This window comes from Pseudoliparis swirei, chromosome 18, assembly GCF_029220125.1.
Source record: "Pseudoliparis swirei isolate HS2019 ecotype Mariana Trench chromosome 18, NWPU_hadal_v1, whole genome shotgun sequence".
NCBI lineage: Eukaryota > Metazoa > Chordata > Actinopteri > Perciformes > Liparidae > Pseudoliparis > Pseudoliparis swirei.
This window is the reverse complement of record NC_079405.1, coordinates 17,895,358-17,921,322: the sequence shown is the minus strand read 5'-3', so window position 1 is coordinate 17,921,322 and position 25,965 is coordinate 17,895,358. Positions and strand designations below refer to the sequence as shown.

The following is a 25,965-nucleotide window of genomic DNA, read 5'->3' as shown; positions in this document are numbered from 1 at the left end:
ACTTCCTATGGCAACCTGATTATATAGTTTGCCCGTTGTATTTGCTGTCAAAATTAAATGAATTAGCTCTGCACTGTGCATATGAATGGTCTGATTTAGCTCTGTACGTGGGGTTTCAGAGCTTTATCAATATTCATTGACATCAGACATGACAGATGCAAAAAAGCACATCAGGTTTTTATTTAAAAAACACTTGAACAAACATGAAAATATAGAAAATCAAATATACAAGTGAAAAAAAGAAAACGTTTAGCTGCATCTCCAGAGGCTTTTCCTTCAACCAGTCGATCTACTTACGGTACGTTTGTTACCGCAACAGAAACAAATCGTTCCCTTGGTCGTACTGAACTGTCCATCCCAAGCTATGTGCTTCAACGTCGAGCAGAGCGTTTGCTGATCACTGATCTTCTCTGTCGGGTCTCTCTTTGTACAATCTCCAACAAGTTCACTATCAGTTAATCATGATGAAGTTTGACTTGCAATGAGCTGAAAGAACAAAGAATGAATTATCTATCTGCACATGTTTCTAAAGGAAGTTTACAAATTACAAACAGTTAGTTTTGTTCATGCATATACTGATCAGACTTGATCACAATACTGAAAACTTGAAATCTCTCTCCAGTATGGCATTGTACCGACATAAAAAGGTAAGCGCGTCGTTTACCAATGAACTCGGCTACGGGGTCGTGATCGCCCTCTGTGCGGATCGTCCCTGCGATGCTGTCGTTCTCCAGGATGGGCAAGAAGAGCTGAACAAAGTCTGATGTGTATGGAGGTGCGATCACATCCAGCACCTTCAAGAGAGACATATTTCAGTTGAATTACTGAGTTACAAATGATTTAAGATGCTGTTCAAGGTCTGTTTATGCAAGTGATATTCATAAACTGTCGTTAAACATTCCAGTTTTCAATTATTATTATCACCCGACTAAACTTAAAAGACTGCAATGACCTTTTTTGGGAGCAGCAGAAATATTCATTTGAGGCCAATGAATGATGCATTTAAGACTAGTATTAACTCTAATTTAGCTGTTTTTGTCTCAACCAACTGCTGAAGGAAATATCTTTAGCTGCTAAATACTCTCATGATGACGAGATAACTTTAAGGTGTTTTCATTTAATTTCTCAAATTATTACATACGTACGGGTGAGCAAAGCTGAAATCAAAGCATCTTAGATTGATGAAACTTTGATGAAGACCATCCTAGAGCCTTGAGTGTATAAAACATAGTTGGACAGGATCTGCAGGCTCCCTTTACCTTCTGTGATGGAGGGAAATACTCAAAGTAATGTACGTTACCAGAGTTCCCTTCCTTTCCCAAGATGCATCTCTTAAACGCTAATCTAGATCAGAAGGAAGTGTTTACCTCAGTGACAAAATATCTAATGAGAGAGATGTCTGTGTTGAGTTTCTCCAGACACTTGCGAATGTAACCAACGACAGGCAGTACGTAGCCACGGCTCAGCAGATGAACCATTCGGTCAAGCAGAGTCTTCTTCAACTCCAGCTGAGGGGGAGATGGAACCAACACGCTGTCAGCTGAGGGGGGACACAGGTATACTGGGATAAGAAGCGTCACAGAAACACGAACAGACCTGCTCCATGACGTCCAACTGAGAGTGCTCCGTCTCAAAAAGCTTGATGAGCAGTTGCAGGACCTGCGGGTGGAGCAGCTGGTGACACGTACAGATCTGTGTGGAGGAAGCATTCATTTAGATTTTAACTGCGGTCTCAAAACACGTAAAGAGTAATCTGATATGTTGTACCTCGTCCAGCAAAGCTAAATGTACTGGAGTGTGGTCCGTCTGCAGCTGGAAGTACCGCGGCTCAGACACCGTCCAATCCACCCATTTCAAAACCCCCATAGCAACTACTGGAAACCTGAATTCAAACACACAGGAAGTGAGAAGGGCTGGATGGCGAACCTCAACTCGTTTGAAATACAACTTAAAAAGGGTAAGTGGTGACTGAGAGGCGTTGGAAACTGACACAAGCTGTCACTGAGGGCATTAGCTTTACTTTTCGAAAAGCTAATCTATTCCCAATTTAAATCACACCTAACTAATTTGTTTATTATTTTGTTTGTTTCATTTTATTAAACGGTATACTTGTTGAACATGTTGGCACTCAAAGTAATTTAAATATATACTTGCATCAGGCTTATCTGGAGATTTTTAAAGCGATGAATAACCATGTTCATTCCTTCCTGAATGTAATAATAATAATACATTTATTTTATAAGGCGCCTTTCAAGGCACTCAAGGTCGCCGTACAACACATTAAAAACAGTTAAGACAACCGGAGTATTGTGGAGTATTACGCCAGATCAAACTTATATTTACAAGTCGGATCAGCTAGTTATCCCTTATGTTTTTCTATGAACTTTAATTTGATTAATTATTTTCCCAAGCATTCACAATCCCATCCAATTGTATTAATTCATGTTTTGCCTTTTGCAACCATCAATAGACCATAATATAGAAAAACTCCCCCTCTTAAAATAAGAACAGGTTGCAGGCTTTTGAGGAAGGAGATCTTGTCGTCGACTCACCGGATGCACTGGTACAAAGTGCCGAGTTCAGCCACCAGCTCTGTGGCTCCTTTGTTCTCATTGCAGCACAAGTTGTGCACAGTCTCGATGGCCTTGGACGTCGACTTCAGCTCATCTTTATTAATGTTGACTCGCTTGTTCTGGGGTCAAGCAGAAAGAAAGGCGTAACGAACGTTAGACCGGGAGGTATAAAGAAACAAAATGAGCATGGGAATTATGCATGTAAATAAGAACTTTGCAATACTTTCCTATCTTATGGCAGTTTTCAGTTTTAACTGACAGTTAAATTTAGTCGAACAACCAACCAAACTTTGTGTTTCCAACTTATTCAACATAATAGACCAATATCTCTGCACCTTTTTCCACGTTTCAACCACACTGGCAGCGTAGGCCAGGATGTGAATGTATTTGTGTTTATGGTCTTGGTTTATCTTTGATCCCGCCTTAAACAGTGACTGCATGAACAAGTCCAGAAAGGCAGGCACTCTGATCTAAAGACAGGAAAGATAAATATGTCAGCACCGTAACCAGCATGTAGTGGATACCACCAGGGTCAAAGATGCTCCGTCCTCACCAGCTCCACAGGAGGCGGGTCCATGCTGCTGAACATCTTGAACAGAACTGTGATATCTGCAGGATTCAGGGCTCCTTTAGACAACATGGCCCCCAGCGCCTGGCAGGCCCGAGGGTAGGCTGCTGCCGTGCCGAGCGCGAGGGTTATCTGACTGGCATCTTGACCTCTGTGATACAAACCACAACCACAGAATCACCACCTGATCACTTTATCTTTATCTTCAGGGTGAGATTCTCGTGAAAAAAAAAGACAAAGTTACATCTCATGCGCTGACTTCTGCACCTCCTGGCCGATTCTTCGAACAGCTGAACCGCCTTGTTCCTCCTGAGAGAGGATGGACATCATCGCCTGGGCAAAGAGGTAGGTGTGCTCGCCGTGACACACCATCTTCTACAGGAGAGAAGAGAACAACTCTGAATAACTGAGCAAAGATTGCCACATGCCACAAACAGAGGAACAGAAAATCACATTTACTGACTCACTTTTATGTAATGCGGTGTTAATTTAACACAGTTAGGTAAATAATCAAGAAAATAATAATAATGTCTATAAAATGTATATAGAATAGAAAAGTAAATGCTGTTCTTACTCTTTTTGTCAGACAGAATGGTCCAAAATGGAGAGATTCCATTAACAATTATATAAAATGTACTAATATGACTAATCGTATGATCATCGTATCAGTTATTAAATATCAATCATGCAAGGGTTCAAAGTTAATGTTCCCCGAAATAATTTTTTAAAATATCTTATAGAAATGTTTGTCCAAATAAGTGGTTATAAAACAACAACGTACATTGTCCTGTTTAATCTCTGAATGAATCTGGATAAACTGCCGTTTTCAGGATAATTGAAACGTTCACTTGTGATCCAGCATATAACCTCACAGCAAATTCTGGCAGGTTCTTCTCCAGGTTCTCTTCTCCTCCATCCAACAGCATGGCCAAAGATGTCCTCAATACTCGGGAGAAAACCTCCAGCTGCTGACACGCTGTGGACACACTGGTGATCTCACCCTGATATCCTGCATCTGAAATGAGCTGAACACACACAAAGTATGTGACCCACACAGAGAGACTCTTCTGAATCATCAGTTCACGTGAACAAACCAAACCAGTGCTCAACCCAACATAAAAGAGGCTTCTGCAGTTCTACGTATTGATCTTTAAAAACTATTAATGATTTTGATGTGTCAATTATTCATTAGTCTACAGAATATCAAAACAATGACCAATGCCCATCACAAGTTACCAGGATACAAATCTTAAAATTGCTACTTCTTCAGTGATATGAAACTTTGAAAACATATTCAATGGGCAAACCTTTTAGTAGATTTAATTTGAAAATTCCCATAACAATTATTTTAACGATTATCACTAATTTATTTTCTAATTATCTGATGAGGGGAGTAATACAATAATATGCTTCCCTTCATTCTTACTTTTACAACAAATTACTAAAAGAGATCACATGTTGGTTACTTCAAATATTTCATATTGACAATCTCCACTCTAAAGCATAATAAGCACAACGACGTCTCCTAAACATCTTCACTGCTACGACCACCAACCACCACCACCACCACCACCACCACCACCGCACCTTCACAGTGAAGTTGAGCATCAGACAGTCTGGATGAGCCTCTGCCAGCTTATAGAAGAGATCTCTCCACGTAGTGTGTGCTATCATCTGCTCGAGCCAAGCAGGAGTCTGAAAACACAAGAGACTGCATTGTTTTGATTTCACTTATATGTAACAATGACAAATGAATATTTGTGCACAAGATGTTTCGGAAGAAGTTTTGTGATCACTGGTATTTGTAAAATGACAACCTAGTGTTGAGGAATCTCACCTCTCCCTCAACAGTGAAAATAGAATCAGCCTTTTGGGGGTCAAAGTGTTTTATCAGGAGACTTTTGAGGTGATTTTCTACTCGCTCTTGGACCTGAGCAGGCTCTACACCTGCAGTCAAAATAAAGAAATTATAGATGAATGAACGACCACCAATGGGATGAGATAAGAAAACATTGAAGGATCCTGTAGATTTCTACCTACCCATCTGGATGAGCCACTCTGCCAGCAGATTAACAGTCTGAGCCACAGCAGAGTAGTTTTCAGAGAGAAGCTGGATGACGTGTTCTGGAGAGCCACCCGATTGGAAATACCTGCGAGAAAAATCATGAAATGCTCAGTAAGGAATCATGACTGCTCTCACCTCACAAACACTGGTCCTCCTGTGCAGTTAATTTGGCAGTCTCTTTCTCATGTTAAAATGTTGATGTTTGTTGACGCAGATGCTTACGTTTTAAGGGTGTTGAAGATGGCAGGCTCCATGATGTAATCCCTGCTGGAAAACTTCTGAAGGCAATCTTTCTGGATTTTCCCATCATTTTCCCCTTCCACATAATCCTTCACAAAGGAGGAATGACAGATGTGTTTATGCTTATGTGTATCATTTCCATACGATTAGAGTCATAGGACTGAATTAACAGATACGAATCACCTTAAAATGTAGATTAATGCTCTGTGTCACAGCTCAATAAAACGTTAAACTTAGCACAACTTACTATATGTGTCCATTTTTAAATATGTTGTACGGCGACCTTGAGTGCCTTGAAAGGCGCCTTATAAAATTAATGTATTATTATTATTATATAGGGTCCTTCTTCACGTACTCTCTAATTTAATGCATGCGTGTTCCACACAAGGTGCTATCGAGCAGAAGTCGTCTGATTTGACTTATGCAGCCGACCGTCAGAGGTTTGCGTGAACAACCGACCTCCCGCGCCAGTTTACAGACGGCGACACGCTTCAACAGCACGGAGCGAGTCAAGGGGGCTTCGTAACAGGACCGTGCAACTTTACCGTCCATGTCCACAAGCTGTGACAGTCATCTGGCTAGGAGAGCGGCTAGGCTGCAGAGATCAAACCAAGAGGACCACATGTGTGGACACAACGATGCATCTGGACATCAGCTGTGTGCAGGCTGACTGTCTCTGTAGTATTGCCACAACAAGAAGAGAGCAGTGTACACTTACAGCTAAGCTAATGCTTCTTAGCTAGCTACCTAACGTTACACTCCGACCAGCAACAAGTCGTCATCTCACCATGGGACCTTCCCCCGTGCCTTCCCAGTCCCCGCCGCCGCCACCACCGCCGCCGCTATAATATTCCTCGTCCATGATGACGGGAGGAGAAGCTTTGAACTCGCTACAAGAATCCAACTTTATTATATAAATCTTGACGTGACTTTGTTTCACCAATGAGCAGCTAGCATAGCTAGTTAGCTAACAGCTAACAACATCAGGAGGAAAATGGCGTCAGGCCACGCCCCCAAAATGAACCCGCTTGTCTAACCCCTGAATTTGGCCTGTCAGGCAATCCGTTAACTTTGAATGACAGCGTCTTTATAGTATTAACAAAACAGAAAAACATTTTAACCAAATGATTTTTGAATGATTAATAATTAATTCACCTCCTTTATGTGATTAACGCAAGAACCTGACGGTAAAAAAATACGGGTCTAAAGACTTCTTTAAACATATGTAAATTTAGTGAGATCTACGTAGCCTACTCCATGTACTTATTTTGTTGTGAATAAAAAGGAATAATTTGTGTAAACATGCCAAGGTTGTCCCCTTACTGAAATTTAATAAATGTTTCTGTTATCTAGCATACCTCACGGATATAAACATGTTGGGCAAAATAACAGACCTGTCAGGATAACGCAATAGAAATCAACAGCACCACAACTACAGCATGCAAAAGGACACTACAGTTGAGTCAACACTAAACTGTTAAACAGATCAATAACTGAACATTATAGCCTAGATGGAGGTAGAATGTATTACAAGATTAGCCTGCATTAATTTTAGATTGGGGTTCTTAAAACTGACAACTGAGAGTGTAGCTCTGCAGTGAGACCACTAGAAAACTATTAAGGATTTACATAAGGTTACACATACTCCGTGTTACATCAGTCAACTCAACTTCAAAATATTCTTTCATTCAAAAAGTTTGTTTGGCCACATCCAAATAACCAAAGATACAAAATTAAAGACATCCAACATGCAGATGTGAATCTCTTAGAATTTACTGTAAATGACCTACTAATCCATTTACAGCAACTGGGAAAGTATCAAGTTATGTTATGTGGAATTAAACAGTTTTGTTTTGCAAGTACACACATTACTTGCAGAAAATAGGAAGTTACCACCATGTGGATGAAAAAAAACGAATTAAAAATATTCAGCGATACTTTGATATTGACTAAAATGTGAAGCGTTTCTGTAAAAACTCCACAGGGTACCTTTAAATATTAGTTTTACTGGTCGGATAAGAAATGCTGAATGTGAGGCACTCATATTGGATATTTAGAAATAGTTATAAAAAGAAACTGATACATTATTTAAGATGGTGAAACATGTTATATCAAATCTCCACAATATAGTTGTTAGCTTAGTATAAATTATTAAGTTAAAAAAAACATTTCATGTATGTGGTCATTTATATACACTGATTGCATTGTTTTCCATTTCATGGAAGAGTGCTGTGGAAAATATTTTATAAAATCATGTTTTTTCTCAATTGACACAAATATTCATTTCCCCATTCACAGATTTAGTTTCCTGCGTTTTGATTTCCTAAAATAGACCATTTGAATGAAATGGTTCCTCTTTTACAGATACTGTTGAAAGAGAAATTAAAAAGGCATCCCACCAAAATCTACTGCAGACAACAAATGCAAAATCTTACTTGTACCGCATTCAGCACTATATGATTGACGAGGTCAGGCATATGGGAACAAACTTTTTTTAATTTTATAATGCAAACTGCGACATATGAATTATATTATTTACCCAAAAGCAGAAAAAGGTCATATACCCGTGGCAAATAAATCACACAGTGTTAAATCTAAGTCCAACACAATATTTTCATCTAAACCATAAATGGAAATCCACCCTAAAACAAAATGTACATTCCTTTGATGTTGGACAGTTCATTCTTATTTTGTGAACATAATTAAGTCTTAAGCAACGCCAAGACCGTTTTTTTCCTCTGCAGACAGCGCAAAAGGAACCAGACTTAATATCAAATTCAGTGTTTTGTTGTGGGGTAGGGGCGCAAACCTTTGCACATATGGATCAAATAGCTCATATAGTCCTTGATCTCTCGTTTCCAATTCAAATATTGTTCACAAATATTAAATTGAACTGATCAATATTAAGGATTCAAATGTGAATTCCTCAGGTCTTTGTTTCAAGGCATTCTATCAAAGAATTTATAAGCACAAATATAGCTCAGGTGAAAACTGAACCTTAATTAATCAGTTCAGTTATTGCTTAGATAAATAATATTTACTCTACAAGAAAAAGATACATTTCACATTGTTCAGATGTAAAAAAAAGAAAAGAAAGAAAAGCAGTTCTAAAATGTGATGTCAAATTGACTTTTTTTGGTTGAAAAATCCCTGCGCTGTTAAAACATTTTGTAATTTTGTACATCTGCATCAAGTCTTGGAAAGTTTCAGAAAGGATTAGTTGATTGGCTGAAAAACCAGCCACGTGTCAAAAACAGTGACAGAAGTCTTTTGTAACTCTGGGGAAAAAACAGTGAATAGCACCATTTTAACTACGAGCAAGCCAGAAGGTAAAAGGGGACAAGCCACAGGAGCACACAGAGTTCAGGTGTGCACTTAAGTGCTGGGGTTCGCAACAAAAAACGCAGCTCCGTCAAAGTCGCTTTTTGGTCTTTATTCTCCTCGGTCATAGTCTGGCTGTGTGCAGCTGATGCAAACATAGTCATCTTTCTCTGCTCGCTCAGCAGAAAGTCCTACGCAGACCTGGTGGAACCACTGATTGCAGCTGCCGTCACATTGGACCCAGTTTACCTGAGAAGCATTAAGATAGGGGAAAAATGTTAACACAATAAAAGATATAAATCAGTTAAATCTCCTGCATGCAGGCGTTAAATAGTCTGATATAAAACAAACCTCGTCGCCCTCTGGCTCTCTGCACCATGGTGCAGCACACAGCGAGTAGTCCTCCTCTGAATCTGAAGCAGTGGGGTCAGACAATGGGTGTGTTGGAGAACACGCCCACGTGGTGTCTTCGCACTTCTCTTTGCTCTTCTTGGACTTCTTTTTGCGGATCTTCTTGGCCTTCTCGCTGTGCTGCGAGTCAGAGCTTTCCTTGCGCCGCTTGGTCCTTTTGTTCGGACTGTTCAGCACCTCCTTTTTGAGACCCGAAACGCCATTCTGTGTTACGGCATAAGTATTATAATAAACATATCAGAATTAATGCTCTCTCATAATAAGTGAGATTGAGAATATTATCCACGGACAAAATATGTTGCTGTGGTCCTCATTACCTTGTTGTGGTGGGGGCTCCCTCTCTGTGACTGTTGGTCCTGTTCTGTGTTGTTCCCACAAGGGGCGCCATGAGAGAGCAGGGGGACCAGTTTGTACAACAGGTATTTGTACAGCTGCTCAGTTTCAGGCAGAGTGACCTGCAGGAGGAATCCCTCCACCATCAGCTCCTCTAGCTCAAGGCCGAGTCCTGTAACAAATATTGTAGTTCAGAGGCAAAATAAAAAGGAATAATGCAAAGTATGCATAGATCCAGAATGCTTAAAGCTTTTATACTGACCCTGGAGTGGAACAGACTGGTGCTCTATATGGAAAAATGAACCGTTTATTCCCTGAGTCAGATGTGAAGACATTCCAGGTCCAACTCTCCCCTGAAAAGATAAAGAATTCAGTTTATTTTGTATAGCACAAAAGCACAAATTTGCCTCAGAAGGCTTTACAATCTGTACACATGCGACATCCTTCTCCACAACAGCAAAAACCTTCACAGGGAGAAAAAGGGAAGAAACCTTCGAGAGAGCGACAGGAGGATTTCTCTCCCCCGATGGACAGAAGCAATAGATGTCATGAGTACAGAATGAACGTTACATCACATTCAATGAATATGACAGAAATGATTCATATAATGAGTTGTAGGCATGAAGAAAAAGTTACAACTACCAAAAAAGTAGCAACAGTGGATGTAATAGAATACTAATGATAATAGAAGCAGTAATGGCAATACTAATAGCAATGATAATGGCAGGTGGTGTCACAATTAACTTGTGTCTGCTTGACAGGGCTCAGTGTGTCTACAACGTCAACGTCACCCGTAAAGCAAACAAACCCTGTGATGGTGCCGTAAACACATTCAGAGACTCTTGATGTTTCCACTGACCATCTTTGACACTTTCTTCAGCACCTCCTCTGTGCATGCCTGCTGGACTCGGTGCTGCCATCGCACCGTCCTTTCGATGAGGAAGCGCAGGGCGTCCCCTTCTGGCAGCCGCACACGAATCCTCTGCAGCGAGGCCAACAGAGGCAGGACCTTGTCCAGGGGGGGTTTCCTCGACCATTGGCAGAGTGGGCAGAGCCAGGCGTGGCCGTACTCGAGGTTTACCGGTGTCGTAACGCAACCGCGGTGGAAAACGTCTCGACAGAGCTCACACTGCATCATGGCACCCGAAGGGGCCTTTTGGCAAACGCAAACACCAAGTGCACAACAGTGTTCAGCAGGAACAAGCTTGGACTCGTTTGAAGCACGCAGCGCCAACAAGATGTCCATCTCCCTCTGGCGGACCTCAGCGAGAGTTGCCATCTGTGAAGGTGGAAAATGTAACTCAATGAATACACATTAAATAATAATGAATATATGCATTTCTTTATGTAAAGAATGAGTCGCAGCATTCATGTCAGAAAGCTCCCAGAAGTGAACATTGTGTTGTATTATGCCATATGTTTTTAAATCATTTCGTATTTATTTGGGTGGTTGTTGAGCCCAACTATCCAAAGGTCCCATATTGTAAAAAGTGAGATTTTTATGTCATTTTGTTTTTTTCAAAACACTAAATCCATTGAGAAATACACAGCCTATTTTCAGAAACTTAGAAGCTTTGAAATGAGCAGTCAAGATTCCTGTACAGTTTTTGGTGTCACACCAATACAATATGTAGACTGTAAATATTCAAAATATGTCCTTTTTTTGGGGGGTTGCAGTGTATTTTAGGACAGTAGAGATTCTTTAAAATTCAGAACAATAACTGTTAAAACGAGATGAAAAATGCAGCTAGTTCCCAAACCCAACTTCTACTGTAACTGAGAAAAGATCAAATTCTGCATTCACACTCACGGCAGAGGCAGAGTCCTTGCTCTCAGAGAGCGCTCTCTCCACGTCACTCAGAGACTCCAGTTTTGTTGGAGATTTTTTACTGATCTGTGAAGCTTCTTTTGCTTTTTTAGATCTCGACTTCTGATGCCCGGTGCCTACATCACATCTTGGACAAAGCACCTGCGAATATATAGAATAATAAAAACATTATATATTGGTCCCGTCATATAGCTTAAAAAAATAACATCGTTACTAACAGCCGTTTTACCTCAAGGAGAGAGAAAGGCGAGTTTTTCAGTAGGAATGTTTTTGCCGCGCTCTCCTTCCAGGTCTGAACGTCGCTGACGAGGACCTCTATCCGACTGAGCGGTTCGAGCATCACCGGGATGCCCTCTGCTCTGAGGAGCAGCTCAGAGAGGCTGTCCAGCACAGGAATACGTCCACCGAGCTGCAAACATGCACACACAGGATTTTTATCCAAATTCAACAATCTCTGACCATCTCAGGCTAAATGTTAAGAGCCGAGAACATAAAGCATGGTTTAACTTGCAGTATATTTCACCTGAAGTGCTTCGGCTTCATGGAGCCATTTCTTGGCCTTGGTGACGACGTCCTTCAGCTGCAGACAATTGGGCAGATAAGCAGGGATGTTTTCTACCTCTTGTAGAGCGGCATCAAGCGTTTCCATGTTGCGATGCGGCCTGTGAAGAGACATGAGCTTTATTACACTTTACATGTTCAGATTTTAGACAATGTCTATCCGATGTGAGGTCCTGGGACAGGGATGTCGTAGGTGTACAGATTGTAAAACCCTCTGAGGGCTATACAAACTAAGACTGAATTGAATGTGGGAGTGTCACTTTATCTTTTATCTTGTCCGTTCCAGTTTTGAGTCCTACCAAAATAGGACGTAATTGTTGATAGATGTATCTAAACTTCCAGTCTCAGATCATATGCGGTGCTTGCTACGGTAGAGGCTGGTGCTTTACAGTGTGTCGTCTCTGTGGGGCCCTCGTAGGGTTAAACACTGTCACAACACCACGATCCTCTTTATCCAACATGATCCAGCGCTGCAGACTTGGCACATTTCACTCGGCACCGTCTAAAGTTAAAGCTCATTTCACATTTTCTCTGAAAACTACATTTACAAAACAAAAAGTAGTAATTCACAGTTTAGAACTACAGACTTTACATTATTTTAATAAAGTTTCAGTGCCCAAGTTCACTACTGGAACCAAACTAAGTTGTTCCTGAATTTGATTAGGAACGGCTTATGAGTTAGAGAAGAGAAGAGTGGGTAATTTTGTTTATGTGTAATGAACAGTCTGTCATTGTAGTTTATTATGTTTTTCATGTTAAAAATGTATCTTATGCTAAAACCTTTACAGCCTTTTCTTATTCTGAATCATATTTTTAACAGTGATGGACAAAATCATAGTGTCTGACTTTGAATGCGGTATATGGATCATACTTTTATTAAATGAGTGAGTACTTTATCCTTTTTTTTGTTTCCACATAAACCACAGGGAGGGTGGGCAAAAAAAGAAAAGATAAGAGCTATGGCCGGACAAACCAAGGCCCATTGCTGCCCAGTGTCCTCACCTGGCTTCCATAAGGCTGAGCACCCGCTCCTCCCACTGCTCAGACACAGTCAGCAGCTCCTGCAGACGAGCCATGGCTCTTTCCACAGAGCTGTGGGGGGCCAAACCCACGCCCTGGTCTATCAACCTTCTCATGGTGTCCAGGCAGAGGCTTTCTGGCCGGCTGCTGGCTTGCTTCACAGCCTCCAGCCAGCGGGCCTGCTCCAGTCTCTCCCGCAGCAGGGGCAGCTGGGGCAGCTCCACGTCCAGGCCCAGGCTCTCGTCCAGCAGGCCCTGCAGCTCCAGCGTGCTGGGTGACTCATCAGAGAGGAGACGCTCACTGCGCTGCTGGAAGTCATCCACCCGGGTCAACAGGTCCTGGAGGTCACATTCAACAGGCATTTAGGGACGGACATTTGACTCCTCAGACAAGACCACATACTAACATGAAGCCAAATTCACTCGTTATGTTCAGACATTATTATACTGCATATAATGTGAAAATGTGATGACACAGAAAAACATTAAAGTGAAAAGCTTTAAATTAAGTAATCAATTCAATTTAAGATTTTCATATAAATAGGTTAATGTTTCTATTCCAAACTGTTGGAGCCATAATGTAGTTTTGTTGCTTTGAGGGAAACAGCGGGTGAATTGGGACATGCAGTTCCTACATTTGAACACAGAGCGGCACAGTAGCATTAACAGGCATATAGCTAAGTGCCTGCTAATGGGAACAGGTGTGGATAGAAAGCAGTTTTCGACCGTGGTCACATCACCGTGGTCGCATCAGTGTGGTCCCGTGTTGTGCTGTAGCCAACATGTAATGTATTGCAAGGGTATTGGACATCACTAGTTATGCTTACGGAGCACAGATTAAAGCGTTGAAAGAGACACAGCGCACTGGACATTGAATTTGTTTGTGGCAGAATGTCCAAACATGTTCTACCATTCGCCCCCTTGTGGTTTTGAGACTTAGATTGGAAAAGTGTTCGGCCTCCACACAAACCATCTAACCTTTAGTAAAGGAGCTTGTCTGATGTTGCAGGGTAGGTTGTCAAACTGTCGGACAAAAGACCTCAGCTCTTCAACAGTTAGATCGTTCTGGTTTTGAGACTTTCCTCCTCCAGAACGATACCTAAAATACAAATGTAGAAAAGAAACAACAGATCTATAAATATCAAATGACAGAATTTTCTGAAACAGCGAAGTTAAACCAAAAAAGTAATGTAGTCTCTGAACTACAATATTGGAGTCTTAAAATTAAAGTCTGCATTCCATCACCTTTGTCGAGCAAGTTAAAATTGTAAATAGGAATAGTAACTGAGCCCTGATAGCTCCAATAATGATACAATAGACAATAACAAACAACAGTAACAATACGAAAAGATAACTAGAGTCAACATCACAACAAACCTGTTTCATTCAGTGGAAAACTGTAATTTCCAATAAAAAAAAGTTAGGTGTGAAAATCTCTTAACGTCGTACCTCGTCTGCCTCTTTCCATTCAGAAGCTGTTGGGCCATCACAGCAACTTTATCAGCCTCTGACGCGACTGTGCGAAGCTGATCCAGGAGGCGGATTTGTGGGAACGCCTTTGTTTCTGCCTGCTCCACCAGGCTGTGAAGCTCTTCCAAACCTGAAAAGATAATATTACAAACTTTTAGAAATAAATTGAAGAGTTACAAAAATATATATATATATTTAGCTTTTCCCAATTGGCGAACCTCTTTTCCTTCTTCCTTTGTTCTCCAGGATGTCCTGCACACTAAAGAGCCATTCCTTATAGGACTCGGCACGCAGCTTCACTGATTCCATCATCGAATACAACTCCTCCAGTGTAAACTTGTAACTGCAGGGAAAGACAGAAACGATGCAATGAATATGCAATGACGACTGATGATTTTTCAAGTTCCAATAAAAATAAATGTCTTTTACCTACTGCCAAATGACAATTAGAAAACACAAATTGTATATTTTAAGAGCTATTAGGATGTTGATGTTTTAAAATCATCTTATGAGATACTTTTAAAAAAAAACTTTTATTCAGACAATTCAAAATAGTACTAAAAACAAAGCACATGTCAAATTCAGAAGAGAACAAATGTGATCAGTTGTTGTGGTTACTGAAGACTCACTGGAGTGTAAGGTTGCTCGGAGGACAGGAGCAGAGGTCCCGGGAGTGGTACAGACACACCATCTTGCCAGGACTGCAGGCACAGGTGATGCCAGACAGGTAGCAGGTGGTTCGACACTTGCTGCACTGCCTCTCCTCATCAGGGAGAACTTCATAATCAACTTGTCGAGATTGCACCACACCCTGGGGAAAACACATGCCCAGAAAAACTGGAATTTGAGCTGCAGTGTAGACAGAGGAACTAAATGAGACCTGAACAGACAAACAATAGTCTTAAAGTACTCTCCAATGTATTCTAGACGACGTGATTACGCGTGTACCCACTTGGCTATAACTGCCCCAGAGAAGCCAATACTACAAACTAAATAAAAAATGAATGAGATTAAGATTTGTATTTCTAACAAGTTGCAATTTTTCAAATGCGTTTTGTTTCCATATTTTAGACCATTGAGAAAATAAAGTAACTGTGTCCTGTTAACTCACTTTACCTCCTGGATGTCAATCATATGTGCTGAAATATTAAACCTTCCTCCTGCCATCATTGAAAAAAAAAAAAAAACAGATGCAAAAGATCCTTAACCCTTGTGTTGCCTTACGGTCATTTTGACCCGAATCAATATTACACCCTCCCCCCGCTTTAGGATTAATTTGACCCCATTCAATGTTTAATGTCGGTGTTCTTTCGGTAGTCAACAAACAAACATAAAGTGTCTCACACTTAAACTTGGAAAACAATATTAATTCTAATAATTTTCTGGAGGTTTTAATTGCTGGCGTCAAATTGAACCCAAAGGGTAAAATATGTTAGTAAATATAAAGGTAACAGGAGGGTGAAACATTGAATCGGGTCAAAATGACCCAAAGGCGGGGGGAGGGTGTAATATTGAGTCGGGTCAAAATGACCCTAAGGCAACACAAGGGTTAAGACAAGACCTCCTCACCAATTTATTAATCTTCTCTCTCAGTTGTTCTTCTTCATGGACCATGACCGTCATCTCCTTCTGCACTTTGGATGCCAGGTTGACATCCATCGTGTCTGCTTTGTAGGCCATGTTACAAACCATCTCGTCGTGTGAGAAGACACAGTACCTGCTCAGCTGGCGGTAGTGTGCCACACATTTACGGCCGATGGGCATCTGTCAGAAAATACATAGACGGGTTTGAGTTTAGGACAGATTAAAGCCAAATAATTAATAAGACCAAGATGCTTCTCTACCTGAATATCAGATTTTTATACCAGAGGCCTATAAAATTGTTTTTAATCCTGTTTAGTAAAATATTTTTGGATGCATTTTGGCACAATAGGTCTTATACAAATACAATTATAAGAATTTTTTTCACAACTTTTGTTTTGCACCATTTGTTAAAGGCATACTTAAATATCTCTGCTGGAGCAAAACCTATTTATCAGTAAATTATAATAAACAGAAATCCTACTACATGAACAACATACTTAGTTTAAAATGATCTTTCTTACCCAGTCCATGGTGCAAAAGTTGACAGCTTCGGCAAAGTTGAAGCCCTGGTTGAACCCACTGTGGTAGGCTCTGGGAAAAGTGATGACAAACTCCCCGGCACATTGGTTGGTGCGATAGATCTAGTCATCAATAAGAAAATATAAATGAAGAAATGACAAGCTGTAAGTATTATCATTTGTTATAAGGATGATACTGAGACTGACCATGTTGAAACAAGCACAGTTCTGATGGTTATTTAAATGTGATGATTAATAAATGAGCAACATTGAGAGCAGGTTACCGGGACGCCGTTGTTCATCAGCGTGTTGGGATTCATGATGGTGACCAGCTGGTGAAGGAGGTCTTGCTGGGACTCAAATAGCTCAGGTGCCAGGTTCTTCATGACCGACTCCAGGTGCTCTGCGGCATAACCAGGAGCCCCATACCACGTCTTTGGCTCCCCCCTGCAAACATGGTCAAAACCATCAGTAAAAAACACTTAACAAGTGCTACCACACAATGTATTTGAAGCATGAATTGGATCAACAAAATGCATTTCCTGTGAAAGAAATTGCTGGTTGTGCAAGAGTCAAACTTCTGCATCAAAATCACCATAACAGATACACAAAAGAGTTTAGAGTGTGCACTCTACCAGTGAAGATAGTTTATGGAGTAGCTCCAGTGGTCCTCAATATGCCAGCAGAAGGAGGAGAAGCACATCCCCACATACAGCCAGGGTAACTTCATCCCGCAGATGTCGGCTGTAATGTGATTCAGCACAGAGGATTCCAGCACCGGCATGTTGTTCAGGTTCCAGCCGCTGCTCAGGTAATGCTGCAGGTCAGACACAGGTCTCAGTGAACTTGACTTCTTAGTGAAATAAAGCCGAGTCCAGCAGGTGTTGTAGTATTCATCACAGGGAAAACTGATCACATTATTTGAGTGCCATTAGTTTTTTCCCAGCAACCAGTCAAAAACCTCCATTGCATTAGGAAATACTATGGTTGTTTTGAAACACCCAACATCATTTGTAGTATTTCAATGTTATTTTCCCTTTAATGAAAAATGTTTATGAAGTATTGGGGGCCAGGCGGTTGTCATACAACGTTTGGTGCTATACTTGCACTATAATTCATATAAACCCAGGTAATCAATTTACATGTTGAAGCCATGTGCACATATGTGTATATATATATATATTCTTAGACAAAAATAAAACACCATGCTCATAACAGCAGACAGATTGTACCTCATCCTCAGGGGTGACTTCAAAATAGCTGTTACTCAAAGGAAAACCACTCCCAAACTCCTTGGAGGCGATGTCTGCTCCGTACTCCACAGTGACGTCCTCCTCAATGGTGCTGACTAGACGCCAGAACTCCTTCTCCACTAGCTCCGTAGGAACCATCTAAAGCACAAAAGGAAATGCCATGTCGTGATTGGGTGCCATATTCACACTAGTCTAAAACTGAAGCTAGTTTGATCACAAATTCAAACAGATTAAGAATAGTGTCTTAGTGTTTTCACTGGACACATGTCAGAATATATCTGCTGGGATCAATGACAACAATATTATCTTTGTCAGGAATTAAGCGAGACAACAATTTACATCTCAAACTAGCTGCTCATTAAATCGTCTCCATCGTTTCCAGTAAAGTTCAAGTTAAATAAATTTAACACCGTCAGCTGCCTTGGCTTCCTTCTCTCATTGGCCATCGTGGTCCCGCTCAGAAAGCACAAGACGAAATCGTACAGACTTTAACTGCCACCACAAACATGTTTGAACTTAATCAGCAATCAATGAATTCATCTGGACAGAACATCGGTACCAATCAAGGGTCAAGACCAGATATCTTCCGATTGTCAATGGGATGAAACGGGGGGGATAAAACACCTAAAACCCCTGTAGTCTGAGGCTGGCTTGAGTAAAATAGAAACCACTTGATTATCAATGAACATGTGATGCAAACTCACATGGACTGGCATGTTAAAATAATCTGATTTGAAGGAATCGGCCATGTCTCCAAAAGACTGGAGGGTGTAGCTCCTGCTGGCCTGCTCAAAGCCAAATGCAACAGGAGGTTTGCCACATTCCTGTAAAATAAAAAAAAAGGGGGGGAAAAAAAAGATGAATGGTAGGAAACACTTGGCGTTGTATTATATTTGTGAATATCAAACAGATGATTTTTCTCTTGCTCCCTATCTGCCAGGATTTAGCTGCCAGGGGATTTGCTCACCTGAGCCAGGCACTTGGGACACCTCCAGTCGCCTTTGGGAACGTCGTGGAGGGGAGGCATCAGACAAAAGATGTGATAGCTGTCATCACAGCCGTCGCACAACAGCAGCCGGTCCTCAGCAGTCCCTTTGCCACAAATAAGGCACATGTACTGGTCTATCTGAGGAGACATAATATACAGCATGGTACAACACTACAGCATGGATACATGCGTTTTACTGGTGGACTAATGTGTTGTAAGCAAACATTTCAATACAAAACAATATACTTACTTTACTCGAAGGACGTCTCTTTTCTAATAGAGTTTCTTCGTAATCTGCTGGATGCTCATGTTTAATGGGCTCCCGTTTCACCTCAGTAACCACCGGTCTCACTGAAAGACACAGAGGAAGGCTCAATGGAAGCTTTAAGAATCTCCAATAATGTCTCCGATCACATCTGACACAAACCCTCTTTTCCTCTATAAACCAAGCAGCTCTGCTCGCTTCGTCCTTACCAGGTTCTTGTTTGCCAACATACGTTCCCATCCTCCTCCTGAGATTTGGACGATTCTCACAAACTTCCCCTGGTTCGGTTTTAAAACAGCCTCTCTGTTGAAGTCACAGTGAGAGTCAGTGAGAAACAGAGACATAGAACAAGGCCCTCCATAAGATAGGAGGATTACTCTTTTAAAATCGTGACAACTGGTATAAAAAAAACTAAAATGTAGCTGCACTATCAAAGTGAAATATAGCCACAGTCGCAATATAGATTGGTAGAACTGGTTGTCCTTTATCTTTTGTGCGTATTATGAATATAAACTTTTACTTAAAAACATCCAGATTCAGCAACACACATCATAAACATAATGAATGACAATGTCAGCGAGAGAGAGAGAGAGAGAGAGAGAGGACTCACTTCAGATCTCATGCGTTTCGCACGGCGAGCAATGCTGCAGGTCTCCTGAGGCTGGACAGACTGCCGCTGCGGCAGGTCGTGAGGGGTGTACTCTTTATCTTTCGTGTCATTGGTCAAGGTGGCTCTCTGCAAAGACAAGTTGGGGAATGTAAGACACGAAACACTGAACTACCCAAAGTAAAAAACTAAGTGCAAAACCTAAAAAGTCTCTTTTCTTTTACTACATTTAAGCCAAATGAACCCAATCAGACAGACACTATCCAAATATATAATATCAATATATTAATACGATCTCCTTTAACTCTCTTTATTAGACCTCTTTAAAAAGACACCACTTGCCAGAATCATTCTTTTGAAGGTATTGAGTTGGAGACAAATCTTAAGAGTTTGTCAAAAACTCAATACCTGGCCCTTTTCTCAAATGAATACCTCTTTTGCTAATGTTTCTATTCACAGGACCGGACTAAGACTCGGTCAAAGCCCCCTTTTAACAAGACCCATTATAATGTTGTCAACTATAATAACACAGTGTGTATTGAGTTGGTAGAGTGAGAGTTCTAGTCATTACCTGTGGCTTAAAATCATTAGAGTGATGGAAAAAAGGCACGTAAATTGACAATTAATTCTTCCGATAAACTACTCAATTTTAAACAATTTGTTTAAAACTTCTAGCAACTGCTGCTCTAGTGGGAAAAGAAAACATAAGCGACGTACAGGCTGATTGCCTCCATTCTGGAACAGGTTGTATGGGAAGAGGATTCTCTCATAGTGCGCCCGCAGATGAGAGCCAATAGCCTTGCCTGGAGCAAAGCCCATCTTGACCGATATCTTAGTCCAGCGCCGCTCTCTACAGACGGCGTCGAAGCCTCCTTCTTCATTCACAAGCTTGGAAAGAGAACAATTATGCATTTAGTCTGCATGTTATCTTTATCAAGGTGAATTTGTCCAGATTTGAAAACCAGCAAGGATTTGCACACACTTTATTTAGCTGGTAAAGATCCAAAATCTTTCTTTCCACGTGAGGGATTTTCAGAGTGCATCCTTGAAACTCCCAGAATTTTGCTATTTGGTCCAGGAAGTTCAACTTGACTCTGGTCTGAGCCTAAAAGCACAGAGAAACAAAAGATAACAGTTTAACAAGGATTTAGCAGATGTTTTAAAGCTTTAAACTGTTTGTCAATATCTCCCAAGCAATACAAAGGCAGCAACATTTCATCAAAAACTTCAGCTTGAAAAGTGCAAGAATAAAATAATCATGACAGGATTTTTTATTCACCAATTACATGGACTGCATTTTACACGTCTTACAAAACATAATACATGTACCTCCAACTCATTAAGTCTTTGTATCCTTGGTGTGAATTTCAGTCTGTCAACATCACAGGCAAATGGTGGCTGCCATTCCTGAGGGAATAAAAAAACATTTCATGAAGCAAAATGACCCCAAATGTGTTTGTCACTGAACGTACATCATGCTCAACAAGGCCCAAAGTAAACGAGAAGTTTAAGTCAAACCACTCAAAACAAGCCTCCTTCAGGGATCAGGCGGGTGTTATGGTACTTTATATTTTTTCTGACTAGATCCCATGAAAACCCAAAATGTGTATGGCCCTCTCAGCCTGCCTGTGGCTCACAGCTGCAATTGAAGACACAAGTCTTTACATTATTTTGTAAATACAGGTATAAATTCATGACCAGATTTTAAAGTGCAAGTTATTTCCTAACGTCACTCAAACCGATTACATTTAGTCTTTGTTGCAGATTATTTTCAGTCAAAGATGTGGTGTTTGACTTCTAGCTCGTGTGCACAGCTGCAGGACAGTACTGTGGGATTGCTCTAAACGTTTTCCTTAAACAAGTAAACTATTCAGAGTACCAGACTTTACTTTTTTAAAATACAGGTTGCAGTATGATTTCACAGAGTTCTTGACCCAAATAAAAATGGTGAAGATGTAAGAGATTTTGACTTGCACAGAAGCGTGCTATTTAAAGATCTAACTTCTGATCCTCTTTCCAAGCATGCCTGTAGTCAACACAGAGTAAAAATCTAAAACAAATCCCAACTGCACACGCAGATCCAAGAGACTGCTATTATTCTAGTAATAGGGGGGGGGGGGGGGGTACAAACATGCATCCAATAATGGCTGATAAATGTTTTGCATGCACAAAACTACATGGGAAATAAGATTTCCGTGATTTTCATTCAGCTGCATTATTAGGGATGATGTCAAACTAACAATTAGAATTAAAAAAATTTAACGTTTGTCTCACCTATGAAATAATGTAATCATCCCAAACATTTCACAATGCCGCCTGTTTCTATGTTTAACTACGCCATCCGTCTCACTGACTGAACACTGACATGTCTGGCATGGATGCAGTTGCACACCTACTCACACAAGACCACACAACTGCCTGCAAGACTAGAACACGTGGTGTCATTGAGTCAAATCCAAAAATATTTATAAAATACATAAGACTGAAGTGCAAGAAGATTATTATAATGGTTATGCTTTTTATAGCAAAAAACACAACACAAAAAAAACATGAAAGATGTTGATATGCTGTCATATGTCATGAGAGACCGATTTTTACTTTGATAGCTAAAGAGAGGTTATTATTATGGACAAAACTCTAAACATTTAGAGTTGAAATAATCCAGTATATTTCTTAAAAGATTGCCAATAGTCAATTCTGAAACAGACAGAAAGGTTTTCTGACAAACTGTGTTGAGTGTTAAAATGAACACAGAAGTCTATAAACTCTGCATACATTTATAAACTGAAAATGTGCAAAGCCATATCTGCTCTGCAACAGCATTAGATCATTACCGTGTCCTTAATGGCTCAGATTCTGGGCTCAACACCGTGTTTGTGCTTTCAGAAAAACCAGGCCACATACCAATCTAAATTAGATTAACTGAATGGGTTTGTTGCAGCTTTGTTGGCAAGGTAAAGATTGTCTTCCAATTAGATAACTAGTCTCAAGCAATAACTAGCTCCCACCTATCTACAACTTAGATTTATAAGATTTGCTCTAAATTTGTTTTAGATGATTTCATATTGAAGTATTTCTCCCAAAGCTCACATCTTAAAGCCAAACCCCAACTAACACTACATTGTTGAATGTGCCAAATTGGCATTTGAGATGTGGTGAAGAACAGATTATGTGACCTGCCTCGGCCGAGCATAGAAACTAGGCTAAAGCTCTGGACCCAATTCAACCATCACAATATTTATTAAATGGGTACAGAAGCACATCGTTCATTTTTACAATAGTCAGCATTTTCATTATTACGGATCACTTGCTGCACACAATGTTAATGTGGGATTAGCACTGAGAAACATTAAAATGTTTCACACAACATCACATCTAGAAAAATCACAGCACGTAACATGTACACTGTATGAACCTTTGCCATACAGGTCTCCAAGATGATGCACCTCAATTTTGCTTTTGTAGAAATACACTCTCATGAGCTCAGATTCATATTGCTAAAGGATTCAAGATTGTTTTTTTGGCTCTCAAACCACCCTGGAGCCACATTTTGGTCTAAGTATTCAGTAGAAATATTGGTGCATGACACAGGGCTTTAAACAATAGTGCACAGTGTCTGACACATGTTGGGGCTTGACTTATAAAATGTGATTTTATTTTCTCTTCTCCTTTTGGTACATGCATAAATTAATTAATTTATATATATATATATATATCTATATATATTCAAGAAGCAGGCAATATATTTGAATGTTTCAGGCATGCTGCTTTCTATTAAATGTATTTCAGTAACACATAAAGAATGGCCCAGCATTTTAAAGATGCCAGTACAAACTACTTGCAGTGACAATTTAAAAAGCGGTTCAGGCTAAAGTAGTAGGCTGTAGCTATGTCTCTCTAGTATTTCTACATGACAAAAATCCATTACCGAAAAAAGCAGTAGAAGAACAACCAACAGCTCCTTGGTCTAGCTGGTATAAAGGAAGACCTTGACTATCGACTTCTAATCTATGATCAAAGCTTTCGCCACTGCCCTCTTGTGTACATGAGCTGCGCACTTTCAACCATGCCTTCAAAAGAAGGTTTCTTTTGGAAGAACAAACACCAAGCAGTCCCCCACCCGCCCTTCTTTGGTTATATTGCAGCCCTACTCGTCCGGTTTCGCCTGTAAACAGGCGTATAAACTTCCTTATTTAAGCCATTATGGCAAACAGATTACATGAACCAATGTGCATCCATCACCTCTAAGTTTTTTAAGTTATACATTGGTAATGGCCAACAATTCAAGGTAATATTATTATTATTACAACATGGGAGAATCCATTCCATTATAATTGATATTCCAGAGAATGTGCCCTCTATCTGATTGGCGTGGAAGCACCGTGAACAAATATCTTCCCACCACTTCCCAACATAATCAAGATCATTGTAAGATACATTTCAATTGTGTGCATTTTAAATGTCTATTGCAAACGTTACTTCCTCTACTTTCTGTCCTGACAATATCGGACTCATGCGACATGTAAAGAGGTGTGGATTTTGGCCAAAATAATCCGTCAATCAGAAGAAAAAAACCAAATAATGTCCGACAGTTGCTCTTATAATAACGATATAACGATATTTTGCAAGTTAGCTTAAAAATAAAATAAATAAAAATAAACACTGTCAACAAAACTAATCGCGTTCAAATAAGTTTCAAAAATGTGAAAGTTCCGATTAAAAAAAGAGAAACGTAGTGTCCGTTGAGTCGTTAAACCGTCTCTTCTCTCCATAAACAGTTGGTCACCGAGCACGTACGTAACGTTAGAATCGTTAACGTTACGAATCAGACAGCTGCAGCTTTAAACGGGCCTGATTAACGTTAGCTTGGTTACCTCATACTGTCTAAATCCTTCAATCCTGTCGGGAAAGTTGATCTACACATTCAACTAACTGTTAAAAGGCAATTTTCTAAATATTAGTTTGAATCTTGGCGAGCTGATTTCCGTGCGACCAGTCCAGGAAGCATTTCATTCTACGCTAACGTAAACACTTTCCATCACATTTGCATAGAGGCCAACTTCAACGTCTGAATTATTTATTTTTTGTTGAAATTATGCTCTTAAAAGATGACTGTTTTAATAAATACACGTCCGTGTGTTTGGACGTTAAAAACTTGATCAAGACACCGTCTTCATCATCCGACAACGCTTGAATTCGTTGTTGCAAACACAACACTCCAGGCTCAGGGCGAGCTGACAATTCAACTCGGAGCCGCAATCCGCCATGTTGAAAGCTGTCTAAAACACAACTTTGGCTGCTAAATTAACAACAACAACTGAGGCCAGCACACTACACCACACAAATAAAAAAGCAACGAATAACTATTAAATTAAAGAAATACTCACCGGCGGCGGTCGAACCTTACAGATGCCAGTTTTCTCTGCAATGGGTCGTATTTTGTTGATGTACGCAAAAGGATCGGCAAATTCCTCCCAGCTGGGCTCAAAAACAGGGCACTCCGGAGGAGGAATGAACTCATTCAGCTGTGGTTGAGTCATCGTTGCATCTTCGTTGTGACTCCAGCTGAATTGTTTTCAAAGGGCTTCTTCACGCCTAATATAAACTCGCTATGAATTTCTCGTCATTCAGTTCATGTCCACTCTCCACTCATTGAACTCAAAGACGAATTATCTAGTTGGAGACGTGAAGTGACAGCAAGAGCTTGTGTCCCTCCGCTTCAAAACGTAGACACTCACAGGCTGCGATCATTGTACAGACAGTTGTTTACTGTGCTCGCGACCGCACCATTTCACATTTTATTTCACAGGCCAGGACAGATTATCTGTATTATTTATTTTACGACATTTATACAGCTAATTTGTCTTATCTTTGAAGGAGTTAAATGCCATTCGGACAGTGTAAGAGCAGAGTTAACGCCTTCTACAATATTTACATTTACTTTAATACTCTCATAAACACACTATCGTAGAGTTTTAACTCACACAGTAAACACTTTGTGAGCACAATACTCTTACAATACGGATAGTATAGTGTATTGGTTCCGTGGTTTTCCTATCAGATGATTGCCCGCTTGTTGGGTGAGTTTGATTCATCCACCCGTTTTGTACGCGGATGTACCGTGTTGAGTCCGTTGACATAATGTATTGGTTGGTTTCGGCCTCTCCTAACCCCGCCCGGGTTAGCCGGAATAATGGACGTTTCAGATGGTACCTTGGGTTTTCTAATCAAACATACCTACTAGATCGTTGCGCGCTGACCGGCACTTCGTTTTTAAATGGTCTAGAGGAGCTCGTTGATTGGTAGAATCTACGGTCATATGTTGATAGTTGAGATGTTTATGTTTTAATAACAAGCATTG

The 25,965-nt window shown here is 40.4% G+C and overlaps 2 protein-coding genes across 3 annotated transcripts; both read right to left on the bottom strand.

Annotated features, from left to right (window-relative positions):
- Positions 1-163: 163 nt before the first annotated feature.
- On the bottom strand, positions 164-6,666 carry nelfcd (negative elongation factor complex member C/D). 2 transcript variants are annotated; one of them, XM_056438229.1, is made up of 15 exons: positions 6,234-6,666; positions 5,429-5,535; positions 5,182-5,291; positions 4,979-5,088; positions 4,729-4,836; positions 4,014-4,166; positions 3,386-3,516; positions 3,127-3,292; positions 2,909-3,043; positions 2,553-2,692; positions 1,768-1,882; positions 1,597-1,692; positions 1,368-1,508; positions 665-794; positions 164-486 (listed from the first exon to the last, which is right to left on the bottom strand). In XM_056438229.1, the coding sequence occupies exons 1-15, from the start codon at positions 6,306-6,308 to the stop codon at positions 452-454; spliced, it is 1,752 nt and encodes a 583-aa protein (XP_056294204.1). In that variant the 5' UTR covers positions 6,309-6,666; the 3' UTR covers positions 164-451. The 2 variants fall into 2 exon arrangements, with proteins under 2 accessions (XP_056294204.1, XP_056294205.1); XM_056438230.1 differs by having other exon boundaries at positions 5,992-6,234.
- A 1,256-nt stretch (positions 6,667-7,922) lies between these two features.
- On the bottom strand, positions 7,923-25,235 carry kdm5ba (lysine (K)-specific demethylase 5Ba). Its single transcript, XM_056438226.1, has 27 exons — positions 24,992-25,235; positions 20,934-21,011; positions 20,587-20,709; positions 20,322-20,492; positions 19,608-19,733; positions 19,207-19,300; positions 18,983-19,083; positions 18,712-18,870; positions 18,449-18,568; positions 17,724-17,882; positions 17,127-17,308; positions 16,776-16,938; positions 16,495-16,614; positions 15,959-16,153; positions 15,019-15,200; positions 14,608-14,732; positions 14,369-14,519; positions 13,898-14,018; positions 12,903-13,258; positions 11,863-12,001; positions 11,569-11,748; positions 11,322-11,480; positions 10,371-10,790; positions 9,774-9,864; positions 9,496-9,683; positions 9,119-9,382; positions 7,923-9,016 (listed from the first exon to the last, which is right to left on the bottom strand). Exons 1-27 carry the CDS (start codon positions 25,142-25,144, stop codon positions 8,879-8,881), a joined length of 4,458 nt encoding a protein of 1,485 aa, XP_056294201.1. The 5' UTR covers positions 25,145-25,235; the 3' UTR covers positions 7,923-8,878.
- Positions 25,236-25,965: the final 730 nt, after the last annotated feature.

What these genes read in the sequence shown, in the direction of transcription:
- kdm5ba (XM_056438226.1), bottom strand. Translation starts at nt 25,144, where the DNA reads ATGACTCAACCACAGCTGAATGAGTTCATTCCTCCTCCGGAGTGCCCT. An exon ending in GAGAGAAGATTAATAAATTG is followed by an intron (nt 15,201 to 15,958) that starts GTGAGGAGGTCT and finishes TGTTTTCCCCAG; the next exon opens with GGTGTGGTGCAATCTCGACA. An exon ending in ATGAAGCCGAAGCACTTCAG is followed by an intron (nt 11,749 to 11,862) that starts GTGAAATATACT and finishes GCATGTTTGCAG; the next exon opens with CTCGGTGGACGTATTCCTGT.
- nelfcd (XM_056438229.1), bottom strand. Translation starts at nt 6,308, where the DNA reads ATGGACGAGGAATATTATAGCGGCGGCGGTGGTGGCGGCGGCGGGGAC. An exon ending in AGAACCTGCCAGAATTTGCT is followed by an intron (nt 3,517 to 4,013) that starts GTGAGGTTATAT and finishes TCTCTCCTGTAG; the next exon opens with AAGATGGTGTGTCACGGCGA. An exon ending in AGTTGGACGTCATGGAGCAG is followed by an intron (nt 1,509 to 1,596) that starts GTCTGTTCGTGT and finishes TCTCCCCCTCAG; the next exon opens with CTGGAGTTGAAGAAGACTCT.